A 22,767-nucleotide genomic window follows, 5' to 3' on the forward strand; every position below is an offset into this window, starting at 1 on the left:
ATAAATGGCAACTTGTAAGTAGCCATAAAAAAATTTCAGATCTGGCCTTGTTAAAAGCCTGTTTAATAGTGACTTTTAAATTTTTTTTTTTCAAATAAAAACACCTGAATACACTATATTTTTCCCTGTCCCTTAGAGATAGGAGGGACCGCAGTCTCCCCTTGCCTGCAGGTATGGGCATCCTTGGCATGAAGACTGCAACTGGTGGATGGCCTGAGGATGAACTGAAACCTGTAGCCAGTAGGCAAAACAAAAACTGTGATTATGCAAGGTGTGGCAATAAAGAAATCCCGACCCCTGCTACGCTCCACACAAATTTTCCTCTGTTGGAAGCAGGCTGCAAGTCTTTTTCTGTTGTGCTGTTGAGGAGGCTCGTCACTTTTTCCTTCACTGCATCCATGGACTCGAACCTGGTTCCTCTGAGCACAGACTTCAGTTTTGGGAAGACAAAGAAGTCACACAGTACTAGGTCAGGCAAATACAATGGATGTTTCATTTCTGGAATGTCGTTTTTTACCAAAAATCTCTTCACGGACATCGCGTTATGCGTCAGCACATTGTCCTGATGAAGAATTTGTGAGCAGTTCTTCCACAGATCTGGTCTCTACCATCACACACTTTCATGAGGGTTTTCAGAACTGTTACATAATAAGATTGATTGACAGTTTAACCTTCAGGCACCCAATCAATGTAGAAAACCCCTCAGATATCAAAGAAAACAATCATCATTGCTTTGAATTTTGATTTGCTCATATTGCATTCTTCTTCCTAGGGGATTGAGGGTTCTTCCAGTGCCTGAATTGTCACTTAGCCTCACGATCATATTGGAATATTGCTGTGTCATCACACGTAATTACTCTGCTACGGTAATCAGGGTAATTTTCAATGTTTTCAAGAGCGCCACCACAGCAGTCCACTTGACGTTGCATTTGCTCATTTGTGAGGATTCTTGGCCCACTTTAGCACAAACCCTTATCATGCCCAGATCATCATGCAGAATCTGTCTAACAGTTTCCTTATTGATGTAGGCAAGTTCTGAAATTGCTTGAATGCTCAGGTGGCGGCCTTCTCACACAATTCTACTGACCTTCTCCACATTCTCTTCAGTTTTCCAAATGGAAAGATGGCCCAATTTTGGATCATCTTTGACATCTTCCCTAATGTCCTTGAACTTTTTAACCCACTTGGAAACTTGCATACGAGATAGACATGATCGCCGTCAGCTTGTTTTGACAACTCTTTAAGTTTCTGTGGTGGAATTTTCAAGTTTTGTAATTTGATGTTGACACATTCCACTTTAGAGTGCAGCGTAATTCCGACAGAGCTCAGACAAATGACCTGTTTCTAAGAAGGCTCACAGCCAGACCAAAATTGCGTGTCATGGAGAGTCCCAAGGTTATTCCTCCACTCTTCCCTTTGTCAGCAACAAAGCCAGAAATGCACATTACAAGTCCGGTGTCTTTATTGCTTCACCGCATAGAGTAAAATATATTTTTTTTCCAGTTGTGTTGGTCATTGCCCCAACTGAAAGTTTGTCAGGAATATGCATAATACCAGAAATAAAAATAATTGGGTAGAATTAGAAAGTTATTTTACATTATGGTGCAAAAATCTTTAACTTGTTGCTGGAAGACATCAGGCAGCAAATTCACAGTTCCCCAATATTCGAAAATAATGCTAAGGAAGAACATAGCATCTTCTTCTATGGTCTATCAAGACCTGTGGATTTAGAGGATGTACATTTTTGCTAACACTAAAGTTCACAATAAACAGGCTTCAACTTTACCAATGTATAGATAATGTTCTGTGTAACACTACTTAAATGATTAATTTAAATTAAGGCAGCATTTGAATAGCATAATAGGTGGAACAGTGTTTTTTTTTTTTCCTCTCTAAAATAGCCACTTTACTCAGAACACACAAACACAAAGTAATCAAGAAGAAACCCTTATAATTGGCAGTATCACTAGATAAGAACTAATTGAAATATTCTACTAGTAGAATAAACAAAAAGTTGCCCGCAGTAGGTTTTTCTGCATGTTAATGTGTGACTCAACTCTTTCCATGTTCCTGAAGGTTTTTCTTCAAGATGGGATTTACAGAAAACAAGATGCAAAAAAAGCATAAATGAACTGAAACATTTGTCCACCAACAGTTCTGGAAATTAAAAAAAAAAACTTTACCATTGTTTTTGGGACAGACCTTCCACGACTTTTCTGTTCATATACGTTTCATAACAACAAGTTTTACCATACGGACACTTCCTGATGTATTGTGGGGTGATTAATTAGTGCTATTTTGTATTCCAGCATTGTCGATGTAGGAGGGCAGAGGTCTGAGCGCCCCAAATGGGTTCACTGTTTTGAAAACTGTGTCGCATTTATTTTTATATCTGCCATAAGTGAGTACAACCAGCTCAACGAACGTGGCCAGGTAAGAAACAAAGCTAGCTCTACTGATAATGACCATAATATTTCTTAATCTTTTGTTGATTTTGTGCAGAAATACAGACAAGTCAGTTTTAAAGAACTGTACAACCCAGAGAATCAACAAGACACACACACACACACACACACACACACACACACACACACACACACACACACACACACACAGTTTCACTCACACAGTAATTACTGTTTGTCAGCCTAATTTTGACAGCTTGCTAGGTACCTGACAGCACTGAAACAATCAAAACTGCAGCATAAACATATGAGGCACATTAAGCACAGAACATACATACTTGAAAAAAGTGTCAATGTAGGCAATTTATGTATTTCTTAGTGCCACAGGAACTGTTAGACTCAAGCATCTTTTTCAACTCAACTGAAGAATTTATTACATGGACAGAGAATATTTTCTGATACCGGGCACTGCTGTGTACATCACTATAAAAATCACTTGTAGTTCTAGTTTCATTATTGTGAACAGGTAACAAATATATATTACCAGATGTGTCACATATTAAATTGTTTTACAATGTTCTTTTTAATTAACTCAGATGTGCAGTTTCAAATTTTATATGATTATTCTGTAGCACTTGCATTTCCATCAGAACAGAATGCCACACCATAACATGGTATTCATATTTATGAAGTGAATACACAGAACTGTATCAATTTAACACCAGTCCGTAAGTGATCTTTAGAGATAACTGCATTTACTCTACCTTTTGTTCAGCAGTTCACCATATCATAAATAAACATTTAACTGCAGTCCTAGAAACACTGTAAGGTGTTTGTTAAAGGCTACCACTCTTTAATCCTATGATTATATTGCTTCTGGATTTTGTTCTTGTATCTGTACAACTTATCAGTAATATTTTTTTTTTATTTACCACAGTGTAATTGTCCCTAGATGACTTTTATGCTTCTGCTGTTGTTACAGAAATAGTGTGGCCAGGAGATTGACAATGCACTTTAAATGTAAAACTGTTTACTTCATAAAACATGAAAATTTAGTAGGACACTATTGACATACAGTCAAAATCAGATTAATTATCTGCAATGTCTGCCTAAAGAATTTGTATGTATTAAATGCCCTCTTACCTCCTTTCAGCTTACTCCCAAACCATTTTTGGATGCTACCCTGTGTGTATGAATGGGTAACAAAACATACATAACATAGAGTAACACAAAGAAGATATTCAGTTATTGATAATATAATGTAAATCTAAAAACGCAGATGATGTGACATACCAAACGAAAGTGCTGGCAGGTCGATAGACACACAAACAAACACAAACATACACACGAAATTCAAGCTTTCGCAACGAACTGTTGCTTCATCAGGAAAGAGGGAAGGAGAGGGAAAGACGAAAGGATGTGGATTTTAAGGGAGAGGGTAAGGAGTCATTCCAATCCCGGGAGCGGATGTGTGTGTGTGTGTGTGTGTGTGTGTGTGTGTGTGTGTGTGTGTGTGTGTGTGTGTGTGTGTGATGAAGCAACAGTTTGTTGCGAAAGCTTGAATTTCGTGTGTATGTTTGTGTTTGTTTGTGTGTCTATCGACCTGCCAGCACTTTCGTTCGGTAAGTCACATCATCTGTGTTTTTAGATATACTTTTCCCACGTGGAATGTTTCCCTCTATTATATTCATATAATGTAAATCGGTAGATAAAAAAATCTACTCACCAAGCGATGGGAGGGGAACACACACACAAAGGGATTTAACTTTTACAAGCTTTCGGAGCTAGTGGCTCCAGATCAGGAGAGACTTACCGAACAGGACGAGAAGGAAAGAAAGGAGTTTTTCCTTCTCATCCCGCCTGGTAAGTCCCCCTGGACCCAGAGCTCTGGGTGACTTTTATGAGCTGTATCCCTTTCCCTAAACCTCTCCAATCCTTTTCCTTCACCCCTCTTCCTTCCCCTTCAACTCTTCTGCCAGAGGGAGCCACTACCTCCAAAAGCTTGTAGAAGTTAAATCCTCTTGTGCATGTGTTCCCTGCCGCTGCTTAGTGAGTAGATTTTTTATCTAGTCAAGGATCCTATGACAGAACACTATTATTCTAAGTTCAAGTGTAATGAGATATCTCAGATGGAATGACCTCCTCTGTGCCAATGAGCACAGATTCTGGAAACATTGACTGTGCAGAGGCCAACTTACACTTTTCTCACATGACATCCTGAAAGCCATGAATAAATGTAATCAGGTGGAGGCAGTATCTCCTTGTTTCCAAAAAGCATTTGACTAGATATCCCACCAACAGTTATTATTAACGTATAATCAACTGGAGCCATCAAATGAAATTTGTAACTGGAGTGAGGATTTCTTGGAATGGAGGTCAGAGCATGTTATCTTGGAGGGAGTCATTGACAGAAGTAGAAGTAGAACAGAATAGAATAGAATATTTTTATTAGCCTTTCAGTATTTTTCATACAATTGGCTTTGTCAAAGTTTACAGAGGGTTTTAGTTTCAGTATGATATTCAAATAGTTACAGCAAGGGGAGAAAAGGAAGTAAAGACCTTTTCTTCAGCATTGTGTAAAACAATGTTTTATACAATAATTAAATACACACGTAAGAAAATAATCACAGTAAATAACTAGCTTATATAATATCAAAACATTTTCTTCATAGCTTAGGTAAAACATATATTTTGATGATTAGTTTCTAAGAATTCTTCAGTTGTATAGAATTCGTTGTTTTTTAGCCAGGTTTGCAATGTATTCTTATATTTATTTAGTAGTACTGTATGAGCTGAGCATGGTAACTTATTGAAAAATTTTATGCTTGAGTACTTATAGTTATTATGGACTACAGCAAGTCTTGTGGTAGGCAAGTCCAGCAGGTGACTGTTTCTTGTACTGTGTGCATACACATCACATCTCACATTCAGTTTTTTCAGATTTTCTCTGGAATATATTAAACAGTTATATATGTACATGCTCGGCACTGTCATTATGCCAAGAGATTTAAAATAAGTGCAGGAGAGTCCCAGGCAAATGGATTGCAACTCTTGCTGTGCATGGTCTACATTAATGACCTGCCTGAAAATATTATAAGTTACCTCAAGCTCTTTGCAGAGGATGCAGCTACTGATACTGATACACTATCAGCAAGAAGGTGCCAAAATTGAAGCAGATGTTGACAAGATTTCAGTGTGGTCAGGAGATTGACAAAGCACTTTAAATGTAAAACTGTTTACTTCATAAAACATGAAAATTTAGTAGCCTACGATTACAATGAGTCTGGTCACACAAATGCCTGTGCGATTCCGTAGGGATCGCAAAGATGGTTTTAGATTTGCAATCTGATGTTTTCTTGGCATATTTTCAATATGTAGAATTCTTGCACGTTTGGCCAGGTCGAGTCATAATTATTCCACAATACTTTGGCAGACAGACTCGTTGCTATCTTGAAGTGCTGCTCTCCTCCTGTGAGCATCCTATATATATTGGTCATTAGCTTCTCCAGCACTCCACTCCTATCACTGTCCCTGCAGCCACTACAGTGGTGGTGGCAGTTGTGGGAGTAGTGGCACTGCTCTGAATTCTGTTTCCAGTGTCCGAGCTATTACTGTGAGGTGCAGACCTATCCGTACAGAAACACTTGTCTTTATGAATGCAGCATTCCACCCTAATTTCAAGGGCCTCTTAAATCACATAATCCCCAGGAGGAGGAAGATTGCGTAAGCGATATACATTTAACATTATGATGCTCCAAGATCTTGCCAATGTTTACGGGAACATTGGCAGGATCTCAGAGTGATGTAATGTTAAATGTGTATATTGTCATCTCCCTAGTACCTTGACGCTACTAGTCTCAGTGAAGGATGATCTAAGCCTTCACAAACCAGAGGTCTACCAATTTGCCAGTGCAGCAAAGAGTAAACTGCAGAAACTGTATGCACGGTAGAAATGAGGTGCTGTGAGCATAGACGGCATACTGAACTACATCAGACCTTCAAATCAGCCATAGTATTAGACTGGCCTTACTATGGATTACAACATTAGAGATCACTGAAGTTACGGTTCAAGATAATCTGTTTAATAAAGGTGGTGCCCTTCAACTGAATTAGGCAAGGAAACCTGTACGAAGCCTAGAAAAAGAAAAGTGTTTCTGTGCAAAGAGGTCAGCACCCAGCAGCGGTAGCTCGGACATTAGAGACCGAGTTCAGAGCAGGGCAACGCTATCCCCACCACTGCCACAATCCAGTGCGGTGTCACAGATAGCGATAGTAACAGATTGATGGAGGGGTAATTGTCATCATATATAGGATGCCAACAGGAGCGGAGCAACAGTTAGCAGACCCACCTGAAGATGGCAATGAGTCTGTTTGCAAAGTATTGTGGAATAATAAAGGAATAACTGAGCCGGACATCTGAGATTTTTGCTAATGATATTAGATTGAGTACATGCACACAGAGGTATTCATGTGCTTCATATGTGTATGGTACAGGAAGAAATCCTAATACACAGTACAATGGGAAGGATCCTGTGCTTTGCATTTCACAGTGGTTTATTGAATACTGAGGTAGGTGTAGATGATAACACAGAAGTGATGCTTGGAAAGAGCACTCTAAAATTTTACTTTGACATCTGATACCATAGTCTTGTAGTCAAGATGCATAGTGGCTAAATCTGCATTTGTAGACTTATCCAATCTGTATAATTGCTTACAGGAACAAAACTCCTGACACACTCGGATGTGACTAACTCTGTGACTGACATTTCAGGGAGATGAGTGGTAGGAGCCAACCACTAGCAAACTGCAGCTCTTTCTCGAGCACCACACGTTCGCCGTGCTGCCCATTTTGTAGGTTCGCGCAGAGCCTATCGAGTGAGACTGCCTGTAAGGCCAGGGTTATACGAAGATGTGATTGGAAGGGATAGGCTGCTATTCCACCATTTAGAGGAGGCATAGGGTGGCAGACAGGCCAATTTATTATCAGTTATCGGACTGCATCCTCCGTCACACAAAGACAAAAAAATGTGCACATTCGTACGTGCGTAAGTAGAAGGCACACACGGCCACTGTCGTCTCTGGGCACTAATCCCAGACTGTAACTGTGTCTGCAGTGAGGAGCAGTATTTGCTGGGCCGGGTAGAGGGAGTACAGAAGAGGCGTGGAGTGGGGAAGGATTGCAGGGTAGGGGAGGAGGAAGATGGTGAGCTTCCTGTGGGAGATACAGAGACAGAGTCGGGGCAGGATAAGGCTGCTAGCTGCAGCATTAGGAGGCTGTGCTGGGGAGGCAGCAAAGGGGAGAGGAGAGAAGTACACAAGGGCAAAGGACTCAACAGGTGGGACAGAAGGTACGTGTATGGCTGCAGTTGGAGGCAGGTAAAGGACAGGGACTAGCCAAGGTTGAGGCCAGGGGGTTTATGGGAACATAGGGTATATTGAAGGGGGTTTTTCCATCTGCACAGTTCTGAAAAGCTGGTGTCACTGGGAGGAATCTGGACGGTACAGGCTGTAAAGCAATTGTCGGAGTAGAGAACATCGTGTCGGGTTGCACGATCGGGAACTGGGTTTTCCAGCTGTCTCTCGGCCACAGTTTGGCGGTGGACATTCGCGTAGATAGACAGCTCATCAGTTGTCGTGCCCGAGCAGAATGTGGCATGGTCGGTAGGTCACCTGGCTGCTTTCGCAGGTGGCCCTGCCTTTGATGGGCTAGGAGATGCCTGTGACAGGACTGGAGTAGGTGATAGTGAGAAGGTGTACGGGACAGGTCTATTGCAGGTATATGAGCCGTGGGGCCTGCGGTTGGGAGCAGTGGTGGAATAAGGGCAGTCGAGGGCATTGTGTAGGTAATGTAGGTGATGGTGTACCACTGTGGGAGAGGTAGGGAGGACAGTGGAGAGGATCTCATTTCAGGGTACAATGAGAGGTAGTTGAAACTTTGGCAGAGAGCGTGATTCAAATGCCCCAGCATTGGACAGCAGTGATAGTCATAGCTGAAATAACTGGTTTTCAGTTACACTAGTTTTTTCATCTACAGGTTATAATCCAGCTCTTGAAACTGCTCAAAATACCTGGTTTCTGAAATAACCCATTTTTGATTTCTTATTGCTGTTACTTCCAGTACTTTAAAGAAAGATTGAAAAATTCAAATTAAGATAAAGGAGTAGGAGACATTGATCGATATGTGTTTGGAAGTGACAGGAATTGGTCTCGAATCTCCAACGGAGATTGGAAGGTGAAGGAGATGGGCATGGCAATGGCGAGACCTGAAGGTCACAAGCTGATGACTTCCATGCATCACCACTACCATCCTGAAGAAGCACAAAATTAAGGGTTTGATTATTATCCTAAGTTTATAATACGTCAATAAAGTTATCGGTATATCAATAAAATTTACCTCCTATTCCACAGAAAAATTGTGGATGTTTTCTCCTTATATATGGTACAAGTTTGTTGTATATCCCAATCTATTAAAGTAAATGCAGCATTGTACTTCATTGCTACCACACTTCATAAAATACTTGTTTTGTGTGGCACTATCACAGCACATATTCTGCAATATGAATTACGTCTGACGATGACAACAAGAAACTACCATACAGACCAAGTTCACTTTGTAATCAAAAGTATCTGGACACTCCCAAAAAACATACGTTTTTCATATTAAATGCATTGTGCTGCCATCTACTGCCAGGTACTCCACATCAGCGACCTCAGTAGTCATTAGACATTGTGAGAGAGCAGAATGGGGTGCACTGCGGAACTCACGGACTTCGAACATGGTCAGGTGATTGGGTGTCACTCGTGTCATACATCTGTATGCGAGATTTCCACAGTCCTAAACATCCCTAGGTCCACTGTTTCCAATGTGATAGTGAAGTGGAAACGTGAAGGGACACGTACAGCACAAAAGTGTACAGGCAGACCTCATCAGTTGACTAAAGAGACCTCCAATAGTTGAAGAGGGTCGTAATGTGTAATAGGCAGACATCTATCCAGACCATCACACACGAATTCCAAACTGCATCAGGATCCACTGCAAGTACTATGACAGACGGGAGGTAATAAAACTTGGATTTCGTGATCAGGCGGCTGCTCACAAGCCCATCACATCATAAATGCCAAACGACACCTCGCTTGGTGTAAGGAGTGTAAACATTGGACAATTGAACAGTGGAAAAATGTTGTGTGGAGTGACAAATCACAGTACACATTGTGATGGTCCAATAGCAGGATGTGTGCATGGCAAATGCCCAGTGAATGTCATCTGCCAGCGTGTGTAGTGCCAACAGTAAAATGTGGTGGTGGTGGTGGTGTTATGGTGTGGTCGTGTTTTTCATGGAGGGGGGCTTGCACCCCTCCTTGCTTTGTGTGGCACTATCACAGCACAGGCCTACATTGATGTTTTAACCACCTTCTTGGTTCCCACTGTTGAAGAGCAATTCGGGGATGGTGATTGCATCTTTCAACATGATTGAGCACCTCTTCATAATGCACAGCCTGTGGTGGATTGGTTACATGACAATAATATCCCTGTAATGGATTGGCCTGCACAGAGTCCTGACCTGAATCCTACAGAACACCTTTGGGATGTTTTGGAACTCCGACTTCGTGCCAGGCCTCACTGACTGACATCGATACCTCTCCTCAGTGCAGCACTCTGTGAAGAATGGGCTGCCATTCCCCAAGAAACCTTCCAGCACCTGATTGAACATATGCCTGCGAGAGTGGAAGCTGTCATCAAGGCTAAGGGTGGGCCCTCACCATACTGAATTCCAGCACCACTGATGGAAGGCACCACGAACTTGTAAGTCATTTTCAGCCGGGTGTCCGGATACTTTTGATTACATAGTGTAGATGTAAGTCTTGCACACTGATGTGCATGTGTACTGTCTAATAGGCATATCACAAGGCAACAGGTGCAAGGTTCTAACTGTAGACATTTTTATCAATATGGAACTTATCAGTTTTCCCATTTTCTACAGTAACTCAATACTTCAAATAATGGAAGTCTAACATATTAACACTACCCACTTAAAAAAATTAAACCAAAAATTTTAGCAGTGCTGTTATAGAAAACTGATATGCTGGTTTTTATACTCGGTTATTTGTAAAAAATTGAGAAAGACCTGATATAATCAAGACTAAACAAACATCAAAAAATACCAGTTGCTCAAAACAAAATACTGTTATCAGTTTTAACCGGTCAATTTTTTCCATCCCTAGTCCTGGGGTGGTACTGAGTCACAAGTGCGATGCTCGTATGTGGCCAAACAGTAGTATATGGGGGATAGCAAATAACAGGGGAGACAAGGCATGGGAGATCTGGTTCTGGACAAGGTGAGGAAGGTAATTTCGTTTTGTGGAGGTGTGATTGAGACACACTGCATATTTGAAGAGGGACTGCTCATCACTATAGATGTGACAATGACTGGTGGCTAGCGTGGACCGAAGTGATTTCTTGGTGTGGAGTGAGTTGCAGGTGTCGAAGTGGGTCTGGTGTGACAGAGGTACCGATGTAACCACTCTTGGGCATTGAAAAGGTTCTAGTCAGGCTGAGGAGGACTAGATGACGCGAATGTGGGATAAAGTGTTGAGGTTCTGGTAGCATGTGCATACTGTGTCCTCACCCTCAGCCCAGATCATGAAGGTGTTATCAGTGAATGTGAAAAAGTGAGAGTTCCTGTTGATGCATCCTTATATGTGCCTAATCTTCTATACTTAATTAACTGTCCCTGTCCCTTCTCCTTCTTCTTCTTCTTCTTCTTCATATCATCATCATCATCATAGTATTATTATTATCTTCACTTTCTCAGACGTTAAGTCCGGTTGAAAATGGAGTGACGCGGACCTTGATCAAGCGTCACTTCCTTTTAACTGTACGGTATGTGTTATATTGCATTTAGGAACTTTCGGGTAATTGAACATGTATCAATAATTACGGATTTCTGTAGTTGTATATATATGTTTGGATGTAGCTGTATTGCATTGATGTACTGGTGGATATTGTGTGGTATGACTCCTGTAGTTGATAGTATAATTGGTATGATGTCAATTTTATCCTGATGCCACATGTCTTTGACTTCCTCAGCCAGTTGGATGTATTTTTCAATTTTTTCTCCTGTTTTCTTTTGTATATTTGTTGTATTGGGTATGGATATTTCGATTAGTTGTGTTAATTTCTTCTTTTTATTGGTGAGTATGATGTCAGGTTTGTTATGTGGCGTTGTTTTATCTGTTATAATGGTTCTGTTCCAGTATAATTTGTATTCATCATTCTCCAGTATATTTTGTGGTGTATACTTGTATTTAGGAACGTGTTGTTTTAAAAGTTTATGTTGTAAGGCAAGCTGTTGATGTATTATTTTTGCGACATTGTCATGTCTTCTGGGGTATTCTGTATTTGCTAGTATTGTACATCCGCTTGTGATGTGATCTACTGTTTCTATTTGTTGTTTACAAAGTCTGCATTTATCCGTTGTGGTATTGGGATCTTTAATAATATGCTTGCTGTAATACCTGGTGTTTATTGTTTGATCCTGTATTGCAATCATGAATCCTTCTGTCTCACTGTATATATTGCCTTTTCTTAGCCATGTGTTGGATGTGTCTTGATCGATGTGTGGCTGTGTTAGATGATACGGGTGCTTGCCATGAAGTGTTTTCTTTTTCCAATTTACTTTCTTCGTATCTGTTGATGTTATGTGATCTAAAGGGTTGTAGAAGTGGTTTTGAAATTGCAGTGGTGTAGCCGATGTATTTATATGAGTGATTGCCTTGTGTATTTTGCTAGTTTCTGCTCGTTCTAGAAAGAATTTTCTTAAATTGTCTACCTGTCCATAATGTAGGTTTTTTATGTCGATAAATCCCCTTCCTCCTTCCTTTCTGCTTAATGTGAATCTTTCTGTTGCTGAATGTATGTGATGTATTCTATATTTGTGGCATTGTGATCGTGTAAGTGTATTGAGTGCTTCTAGGTCTGTGTTACTCCATTTCACTACTCCAAATGAGTAGGTCAATATTGGTATGGCATAAGTATTTATAGCTTTTGTCTTGTTTCTTGCTGTCAATTCTGTTTTCAGTATTTTTGTTAGTCTTTGTCTATATTTTTCTTTTAGTTCTTCTTTAATATTTGTGTTATCTATTCCTATTTTTTGTCTGTATCCTAGATATTTATAGGTATCTGTTTTTTCCATCGCTTCTATGCAGTCGCTGTGGTTATCCAATATGTAATCTTCTTGTTTAGTGTGTTTTCCCTTGACTATGCTATTTTTCTTACATTTGTCTGTTCCAAAAGCCATACTTATATCATTGCTGAATCCTTCTGTTATCTTTAGTAATTGGTTGAGTTGTTGATTTGTTGCTGCCAGTAGTTTTAGATCATCCATGTATAGCAAATGTGTGATTTTGTGTGGGTATGTTCCAGTAATATTGTATCCATAATTTGTATTATTTAGCATGTTGGATAGTGGGTTCAGAGCAAGGCAGAACCAGAAAGGACTTAATGAGTCTCCTTGGTATATTCCACGCTTAATCTGTATTGGCTGTGATGTGATATTATTTGAATTTGTTTGGATATTAAGTGTGGTTTTCCAATTTTTCATTACTATGTTTAGGAACTGTATCAATTTACGATCTACTTTGTATATTTCCAATATTTGTAGTAACCATGAGTGGGGTACACTATCAAAAGCTTTTAGGTAATCAATGTATGCGTAGTGTAGCGACCTTTGTTTAGTTTTAGCTTGACATGTCACCTCTGCATCTATTATCAGTTGCTCTTTACATCCTCGTGCTCCTTTGCAACAGCCTTTTTGTTCTTCATTTATAATTTTGTTCTGTGTTGTATGTGTCATTAATTTCTGTGTAATGACTGAAGTTAATATTTTGTATATTGTTGGTAGGCATGTTATGGGGCGATATTTAGCTGGGTTCGCTGTGTCTGCTTGATCTTTAGGTTTCAGATAAGTTATTCCGTGTGTAAGTGTATCAGGGAATGTGTATGGGTCTGCAATGTAACTGTTAAATAATTTAGTTAGATGTGAATGTGTTGAGGTGAACTTCTTTAACCAGAAATTTCTATTTTATCATTTCCAGGGGCTTTCCAATTGTGAGTAGAATTAATTGCTTGGGTGACTTCAGGTTGCAAAATTATCACTTCAGGCATTTGTGGTATCATCTTGTATGTGTCTGTTTCTGCTTGTATCCATCGTGCATGCCTGTTATGTTGTACCGGGTTTGACCATATGTTGCTCCAGAAGTGTTCCATGTCTGTTATGTTTGGTGGATTGTCTATTTTAATGTGTGTGTTATCTATTGTCTGGTAAAATGTCTTTTGGTTTGTGTTGAATGTTTGGTTTTGTTTCCTTCTATTTTCACTTTTTTTGTATCTTCTGAGTCGTTTGGCTAATGCTTGTAATTTCTGCTTCTTTTCGTCTAATTGCTCTGTCGCTTCTTGTTGTGAGATTTTACCTAACCTTTTTCGTTTTTTTTCCGAGATTTCATTTCTTATAAATTGTGTTAGCTGTCCGATGTCTTTTCTCAGTTTTTCTATTTTGATCTGTAGCCTGTGTTGCCATGCTGGTTTTGTGGGTTTCTTCTGTGTGTTGGTTGGTTCTGATCTCTGCCTAGTGTGTATATTTAGTGTAGTGAGTGCTCCTATATAAACCAGTAGTAGTAACTCTTCCATAGTTGTGTTTTCATTTATTTTGTTGTGTATGATTGTGTTGATAGTTTTTATTGTTGTTTCGACTTGTGGGTTATTTGGTGGTCTATGCAAGAATGGTCTAATGTCTGTATTTGTGTCTTTGTATTCTATATATGTTAGCTGAAATTTTTCTTCTATATCTAACATCTGTGTCACTTCGTGTTCTATTTGTGCTTGTTCTGGTGGCTGTCTTAAGATTTCGTTTTCCTCTGATTGTTTAATTTGTGCGTGGTGTTCTTTGTTTGTTTGCTCTGGGATGTTTGAGTCCATTACTGTATTTTCTTCTTCTTCTTCTTCTGATTGCACATTATTTTGTTCCAGTATTTGTTGTACTTGTTGTTTGATGTTTTCTAATTCTGACTGGGGTATCCTGTTATTTTTTATTATTACACGGATCTGATCAGCTAGTCGTTGTTCTGTTAAAAATTTTAATTCTGGGTATCTGGTAATAAATGTTGTGTATACTTGTGATCTGTATCCAGTTGTGTTGGTTCCTAGCTTTGTTGCTTGGTAATAACAGAACATGAGGTGTCGATTAACTTCATCTGACCATCTCATCCTCTGTCTTTGTTTTCCTTCTAGGGTGGTTGCAGGAAGCATATCCTGCAAAACACCTCTATTTGGATTTAAATCATTTTCCGTGTGGCTAGCAGTGCTGTTACCATTGTGGGCGGGCATAGGGTTCAAGCGCCATCCCCGACCATGACGGCGCTTGTCCATGGCTTCTTTAGTTCTGTCCTGAACCAACTAATCACACTAAAAGTGGGGTTAGCCCTATTAGTGGTTTGTTCTTTTCGTCGCCTTTTACGACTGGCAGAACATACCGGAGGCCTATTCTTTTCCCGGGCCTCCACGGGGAGTATTATTATTATTATTATTATTATTATTATTATTATTTCTTTCCTTTCTCAGACGTTACGTCTCGTTAAAAATGGAAAGTGACGCGGACCTTGATCAAGCGTGACTTCCTTTTAACTGTACGGTACATGTTATATTGCATTTAGGAACTTTCGGGTAATTGAACATGTATCAATAATTACAGATTTCTGTAGTTGTATATATAAGTTTGGATGTAGCTGTATTGCGTTGATGTACTGGTGGATATTGTGTGGTATGACTCCTGTAGTTGATAGTATAATTGGTATAATCTCAACTTTATCCTGATGCCACATGTCCTTGACTTCCTCAGCCAGTTGGATGTATTTTTCAATTTTTTCTCCTGTTTTCTTTTGTATATTTGTTGTATTGGGTATGGATATTTCGATTAGTTGTGTTAATTTCTTCTTTTTATTGGTGAGTATGATGTCAGGTTTGTTATGTGGTGTTGTTTTATCTGTTATAATGGTTCTGTTCCAGTATAATTTGTATTCATCATTCTCCAGTACATTCTGTGGTGCATACTTGTATGTGGGAACGTGTTGTTTTATAAGTTTATGTTGTAAGGCAAGCTGTTGATGTATTATTTTTGCTACATTGTCACGTCTTCTGGGGTATTCTGTATTTGCTAGTATTGTACATCCGCTTGTGATGTGATCTACTGTTTCTATTTGTACTTTAAACATAGCTGCACTACAGCAACGGTTCCACGTAAATCAGACTAAGAGCAGCCGACCAGTTGCAAAGGATAAAGTAATCTTTACCTAGGTTTCAATAGATATAAATCTATCTTCTTCAGAAGACGGCCTGGGGACAATGAACATTGTAATATATATTAAGGTATGAAACATGAGTCAAAAATGAAGTTTAACATATATTAGGAAAATATTGTATTACAAGATGTGAGAAAGATTCTTGGTACTTACAGTATTATAACAACATGAAGTAATATGTCCTTATCATTTAGGCAAACATCTGCATAGTTACATTAATCATATAAAATATAGCCCTGAAAACAGGGTTTGTCAGACAAATAAAATAGGTACATAGAAGTTGCAGAGCGCCTAAGCGACTGAGTAAAATCGGCCAGCGTAGTAGCACAGCGGCCAGGGCAGGTGGCGCTCATGTCGCGAACTATGTGCCGATAGGCGTACTGAAGTAACATTTGAAACATCAATATTAAATGCGTTCTTAAATAGAGTGATAATAAATAAAATGGCAAGCATTTAACACTCCCGTTATGACATTGTGGGAGGTATAGGAACAATAACGTAGATACATACATCAAAAAGACAGGTGGCGCTTCCGCCGTGAGTTACATGCAGTGGTCTATATAGCCAAAATATAAAAGTTATATTACCATATTAGTGAAGCCCATAGAACGTATATAAGTCAAAACATCAAGAACAATCAGTAATGGCTTTTAAGAAAATTACGAGACCTGGTCTACAATCCAGTTACTACGTAATATAGAGTAAGAGAAAAATTACATGAGGGCCGCTGTAGTGGCAGCCATACGTCGTGAGAAGAACACATTATATAAACGGTAGTAAACTGAAAGATTTGAGAGTGCATTATAGCTTCCTGAGGAAATAGACTACTGAGGTTACTAGCATTAATGTTATATATTAAACAATACGGGTTTAAAGCCTTCGAAAAATTGTTTACAGGCAAGGTTCAACTGATCATTCTATTTGTTGTCTGCAAAGTCTGCATTTATCTGTTGTGGTATTGGGATCTTTAATAATATGCTTGCTGTAATATCTGGTGTTTACTGTTTGATCCTGTATTGCAATCATGAATCCTTCCGTCTCACTGTATATACTGCCTTTTCTAGGCGATGTGTTGGATGCGTCTTGATCAATGTGTGACTGTGTTAGATGATACGGGTGCTTGCCATGTAGTGTTTTCCTTTTCCAGTTTACTTTCTTCGTATCTGTTGATGTTATATGATCTAAAGGGTTGTAGAAGTGGTTTTGAAATTGCAGTGGTGTAGCCGATGTATTTATATGAGTGATTGCTTTGTGTATTTTGCTAGTTTCTGCTTGTTCTAGAAAGAATTTTCTTAAATTGTCCACCTGTCCGTAATGCAGGTTTTTTATGTCGATAAATCCCCTTCCTCCTTCCTTTCTGCTTAATGTGAATCTTTCTGTTGCTGAATGTATGTGATGTATTCTATATTTGTGGCACTGTGATCGTGTAAGTGTATTGAGTGCTTCTAGGTCTGTGTTACTCCATTTCACTACTCCAAATGGGTAGGTCAATATTGGTATAGCATAAGTATTTATAGCTTTTGTCTTGTTTCTTGCTGTCAATTCTGTTTTCAGTATTTTTGTTAGTCTTTGTCTATATTTTTCTTTTAGTTCTTCTTTAATATTTGTATTATCTATTCCTATTTTTTGTCTGTATCCAAGATATTTATAGGCATCTGTTTTTTCCATCGCTTCTATGTAGTCGCTGTGGTTATCCAATATGTAATCTTCTTGTTTAGTGTGTTTTCCCTTGACTATGCTATTTTTCTTACATTTGTCTGTTCCAAAAGCCATATTTATATCATTGCTGAATACTTCTGTTATCTTTAGTAATTGGTTGAGTTGTTGATTTGTTGCTGCCAGTAGTTTTAGATCATCCATGTATAGCAAATGTGTGATTTTGTGTGGGTATGTTCCAGTAATATTGTATCCATAATTTGTATTATTTAGCATGTTGGATAGTGGGTTCAGAGCAAGGCAGAACCAGAAAGGACTTAATGAGTCTCCTTGGTATATTCCACGCTTAATCTGTATTGGCTGTGATGTGATATTATTTGAATTTGTTTGGATATTAAGTGTGGTTTTCCAATTTTTCATTACTATGTTTAGGAACTGTATCAATTTAGGATCTACTCTGTATATTTCCAATATTTGTAGTAACCATGAGTGGGGTACACTATCAAAAGCTTTTTGGTAATCAATATATGTGTAGTGTAGCGACCTTTGTTTAGTTTTAGCTTGACATGTCACCTCTGCATCTATTATCAGTTGCTCTTTACATCCTCGTGCTCGTGTGTGTGTGTGTGTGTGTGTGTGTGTGTGTGTGTGTGTGTGTGTGTGTGTGTGTGTGTGTTTGTGTGTGTGTGTTGGTTGGTTGGTTGGTTGGTTCTGATCTCTGCCTAGTGTGTATATTTAGTGTAGTGAGTGCTCCTATATAAACCAGTAGTTGTAACTCTTCCATAGTTGTGTTTTCATTTATTTTGTTGTGTATTTTTGTGTTGATAGTTTTTATTGTTGTTTCGCCTTGTGGGTTATTTGGCGGTCTATGCAAGAATGGTCTAATGTCTGTATTTGTGTCTTTGTATTCTATATATGTCAGCTGAAATTTTTCTTCTATATCTAACATGTGTGTCACTTCGTGTTCTATTTGTTCTTGTTCTGGTGGCTGTCTTAAGATTTCGTTTTCCTCTGATTGTTTAATTGATGTGCGTTGTTCTTTGTTTGTTTGCTCTGGGATGTTTGAGTCCATTACTGTATTTTCTTCTTCTTCTTCTTCTGATTGCACATTATTTTGTTCCAGTATTTGTTGTACTTGTTGTTTGATGTTTTCTAATTCTGACTGGGGTATCCTGTTATTTTTTATTATTACACGGATCTGATCAGCTAGTCGTTGTTCTGTTAAAAATTTTAATTCTGGGTATCTGGTAATAAATGTTGTGTATACTTGTGATCTGTATCCAGTTGTGTTGGTTCCTAGCTTTGTTGCTTGGTAATAACAGAACATGAGGTGTCGATTAACTTCATCTGACCATCTCATCCTCTGTCTTTGTTTTCCTTCTAGGGTGGTTGCAGGAAGCATATCCTGCAAAACACCTCTATTTGGATTTAAATCATTTTCCGTGTGGCTAGCAGTGCTGTTACCATTGTGGGCGGGCATAGGGTTCAAGCGCCATCCCCGACCATGACAGCGCTTGTCCATGGCTTCTTTAGTTCTGTCCTGAACCAACTAATCACACTAAAAGTGGGGTTAGCCCTATTAGTGGTTTGTTCTTTTCGTCACCTTTTACGACTGGCAGAACATACCGGAGGCCTATTCTTTTCCCGGGCCTCCACGGGGTTTATTAATTATTATTATTATTATTATTATTATTATTATTATTATTATTATTATTATTAAGTAATCCTTCCTTGTCTGCTTCAATGAATTACAAGGGTGATTCAAATGAAAACCTTGAAAGTACTATAACATTTTCAATAGTGAAAATGAACAAAAAACTTAATTTTTTTAAATGTAGTATCCCTTACATTGAGTGCATGTATTCCATGACTTTAGAAGTGCATAGACACCACAATGAAATAATTCTTTTGGTTGTGTGTGTACCCAGTTCTGCACTCCTGTTTTCAGCTCTTCACCACTTGTGAAATGCCTGCCTCCCATTCATTGTGTGCCGAACAGGCAAAAGTCACTAGGAGCACGGTCTAGTGAATAAGAATGATGTACCAGACATTCAAATTTAATTTCCTGAATAGTCTCAATGTCTTAGAGGCTGTATGTGTGTTGTCATGCTGTAGTAATATTCCTGAAGTCAAAAACCCTTGTCGTTTACTCCTGATTGCAGGGCAGAATTGATTTTTCAGCGTGTCTGATTAAGAAATACTGGTTACCATCGTGCCTCTACCCATGTAATGCACCAAAACTAATCCATTTGCATCTCAGAAGAGAATGAATGTGACTTTTCCTGTGTACCATTGAGTGTGAAATTTTTTTGGTTTTAGTGATGAGCTGTGGCACCATTTCTTACTTGACCTTCTCATTTCTGGTTGGTGATAGTGAAGCTAAGTCTCATCGCCTGTAACCATTTTTCCCTGAAATGTATCACCTTTGACATGGAAACGATGCAAAAATTCTTAACCGAAATAGACAGGACGGTCTTTCAATTCGGCAGCCAGCTGAAGTGGCACCCATCTTGAAGACATCCCATTGAAGAAGTGCAGTACATTGTGAACAATATTCTGCACTGACCCAATACTTATCTTCAAAGTTGTGGCTATTTCGTTCAGAGTTACATGTCTGTTCTCCTTTACAAGCTCCTCCCCTAATGCAATGTTCTCATTTGTCACTACACGGTGAGCCCGCCCTAGTCTTAGGGCATCCTCCAAAGAAGTTACACTGCTTTTAAACTTCGTACACCACTCGTACACTTGCTGTAACGACAAGCACAAATCACCATACTGCACTGTCATTCTGCGATGAACTTCAATTGGTTTGACACCTTCACTGTAGAAAAAATGCATCACAGGTCACTGCTCAATCACGATGCACATTAACAGCAGCAAGACCATCTCGTTGTGGATGCTGCTGCCTTCTGTTACATTATAGCATCACTCTGCCAACTGGTGGTCACTTTCTGAACCAAAAGGAACACTACTGCCACCTACCAACTCCATCACCCAACTTTTTGAAATTTTATGGAACTTCTAAGGCTTTGATTTGAATGACCCTTATAAATGCATATTATATATTACTTGGGCATTTTGCAGAAGCATAACGTTCTGCAGAACACATGACCCCAACTGGTGTTTTCTGGTAGCATCTGATTTATCAGAAAAGATTGTGAGAAGATTAACGAGAGCCTTCTTTTAAAACAGAACCGGGTGAGCGAGAGCTTGGCACTCTTCAAGGTGTTGCTCACGTGTTCGGCATTTCGTTACACTTCAGTTATTGTTTTCCTGAACAAAGTGGACATTTTTGACGAGAAGATCAAGAAACACCATCTTTCTCACTACTTCCCAGAATACAAAGGTGAGTTTTTGATGAAAACACAGTCATTATAACTACATTTGACTCGGTAGATTTAAGTCGACCCTAAAAAAAATGCCAAAGACTGGTATCAGTAGTTAGTCCGTGTAGTATAACCTCATATCAGACAAATCGCAATTTATGAGTCATATAAAATAGCTTAGTTGCATTGCAGAAAGCACAGTGTATTGGTTCCATGTCCATTATTTAGTACCAGGCATTCAGAGTTTGAAGCAATTGGACATGGTGTACCACTGAATTATGAGGGTCATTCCAAAAGTAAGGTCTCCTATTTTTTTATAAGTGCATACGCCTGTTTATTTCTACAATGGTTTACATCAGTTTACAGCTTAAACATTTAGCTATTTTTCAACATAATCACCATTTCTGTCGATGCATTTTTGTAGATGCTGTGACAGTTTTGCCACCATGCTGTTCAGAAAGTTATGAACCTTTTCTTTCACCTCGTCGTTGGGGCTGAATTGCTTTCTGGTGATGACCAGGTTTCATCACCTGTGAAAATTGAGTCCAGAAAGTTGTCCTGTTCCGCTGCAAGGCGGTGAGGAAATGCGTGGGAAGCAACAACTTGTTGCTGCATGTGGTCCTCAGTCAGCATGTGTGGCACTCATCTTGTGCACACCTTCTGGTAATTCAATGTTTACATCAAAATTCCGTGAGCGGTGCTTCGGGAAACATCAGGAACCAATGTGCACAGATCATCCAGGGTGATCCGCCGATCTTCACGCATGCTTTGCTCAACCTTCAACACTGTCTCCTCAGAAATTGACGGTCTCCCGCTCCTTTGTTCGTCATGAATTTTGGTCCACCAGCTGGAAACTCTGTACACCACTTACAAACATTTTTGACATCCATGCATGACTCAGCATACACTTCCATCAATGGGCGACGGATTTCAATTGGCGCAGTCCCCTTTGTGTTCAAAAAACCGAATAACTGCATGCAATTTGTACTTGGCAGTAACAACGAATGAGAGCTCCATTCTCGATGGCTGCCTAGTCAGGACTGAGTGCCTCAGCATGGTGTGCACATGTTTACACACAACGCATGAAGCCCTCTTCATAACTGTGTGACCAACCGCCACACAGAGTTCTGTATTTCTAAAAAAATAGGAGACCTTACTTTTGGGATTACCCTTGTATATTAGTGCTCTATGGTATGCATCAGTTTTTCTTGAAGTTTGGATTTTATCTTGAGCAATGGATACTAAATATTAAATATTACACTGCTCACATTTTTGTCGACTGTTACTCTGTCAACTTATTCTTCGAATTGTGCTGCGCATTTTATTTTGAGTGCTCTGTTGTTTCTGATACACATAAATTATCTTCCACTTGCATTGTCAGCAAATGCAAAATTTATCTTTCTGCATAATACAGGCATAGGAATAACAAGCAGTATTAGTCCTGTTACTGAAAAAGCAACTATCAAAATATTTGAAAAAATGAACAGGTTGTTGAAGGCAAATGGATTATTATTAAATTTTGACAAGGCTCAGTACATACAATTTAGTACAGCTCAAGGAGCTCCTCAAGCTGCAAAAATAGTTGACTCAATTGACAAAGCACGAGAAATAGAAAATATACAGATGGGAAAAAAATCGCCACACCAAGGAGGAGTTGTGGAACATAAAGTAAGGTTGACAGGCATGTTACTACATTTGAAAGATGATGTCTGTTCAAATTTCACACCATTTGCACAAGAATGGTGCTACTAGTGCAAATCAGGTTTGTTTTAAATAGACACGTAACAGTCATGAGTCTTAGTAAACTCTGAGACTAGATATAGGTAAGTTCATGTCAGTGAAGAATGTCTCTACAGCGACAAAGACGCCATTATCAGCACCTCACTGGGTTTGAAGGAGGTTGAGTAATAAGGGTATGAGAAACTGGAGGTTTCTTCTGTGATATTGTAGAATGATTTGGCAGGAATGTACGAGGGGGGTTTGAAAAGTCCGTGCAAAGTCCAAGAGGTGGCACCACCAGCGCGTAT

At 39.2% G+C, this 22,767-nt stretch overlaps 1 protein-coding gene across 2 annotated transcripts in view; it reads left to right on the plus strand.

Annotated features, from left to right (window-relative positions):
* Window positions 1-22,767, plus strand: part of LOC124552590 (guanine nucleotide-binding protein subunit alpha-14-like) — a 159,821-nt gene that overhangs the window by 105,521 nt on the left and 31,533 nt on the right. For both annotated transcript variants that reach the window (XM_047126914.1, XM_047126915.1), the window contains exons 5-6: window positions 2,310-2,433; window positions 20,607-20,760. In XM_047126914.1, coding sequence (XP_046982870.1) covers window positions 2,310-2,433; window positions 20,607-20,760 — 278 coding nt within the window. The remainder of the gene's footprint in view (window positions 1-2,309; window positions 2,434-20,606; window positions 20,761-22,767) is intronic.

This window comes from Schistocerca americana, chromosome 10 (assembly GCF_021461395.2).
Source record: "Schistocerca americana isolate TAMUIC-IGC-003095 chromosome 10, iqSchAmer2.1, whole genome shotgun sequence".
NCBI lineage: Eukaryota > Metazoa > Arthropoda > Insecta > Orthoptera > Acrididae > Schistocerca > Schistocerca americana.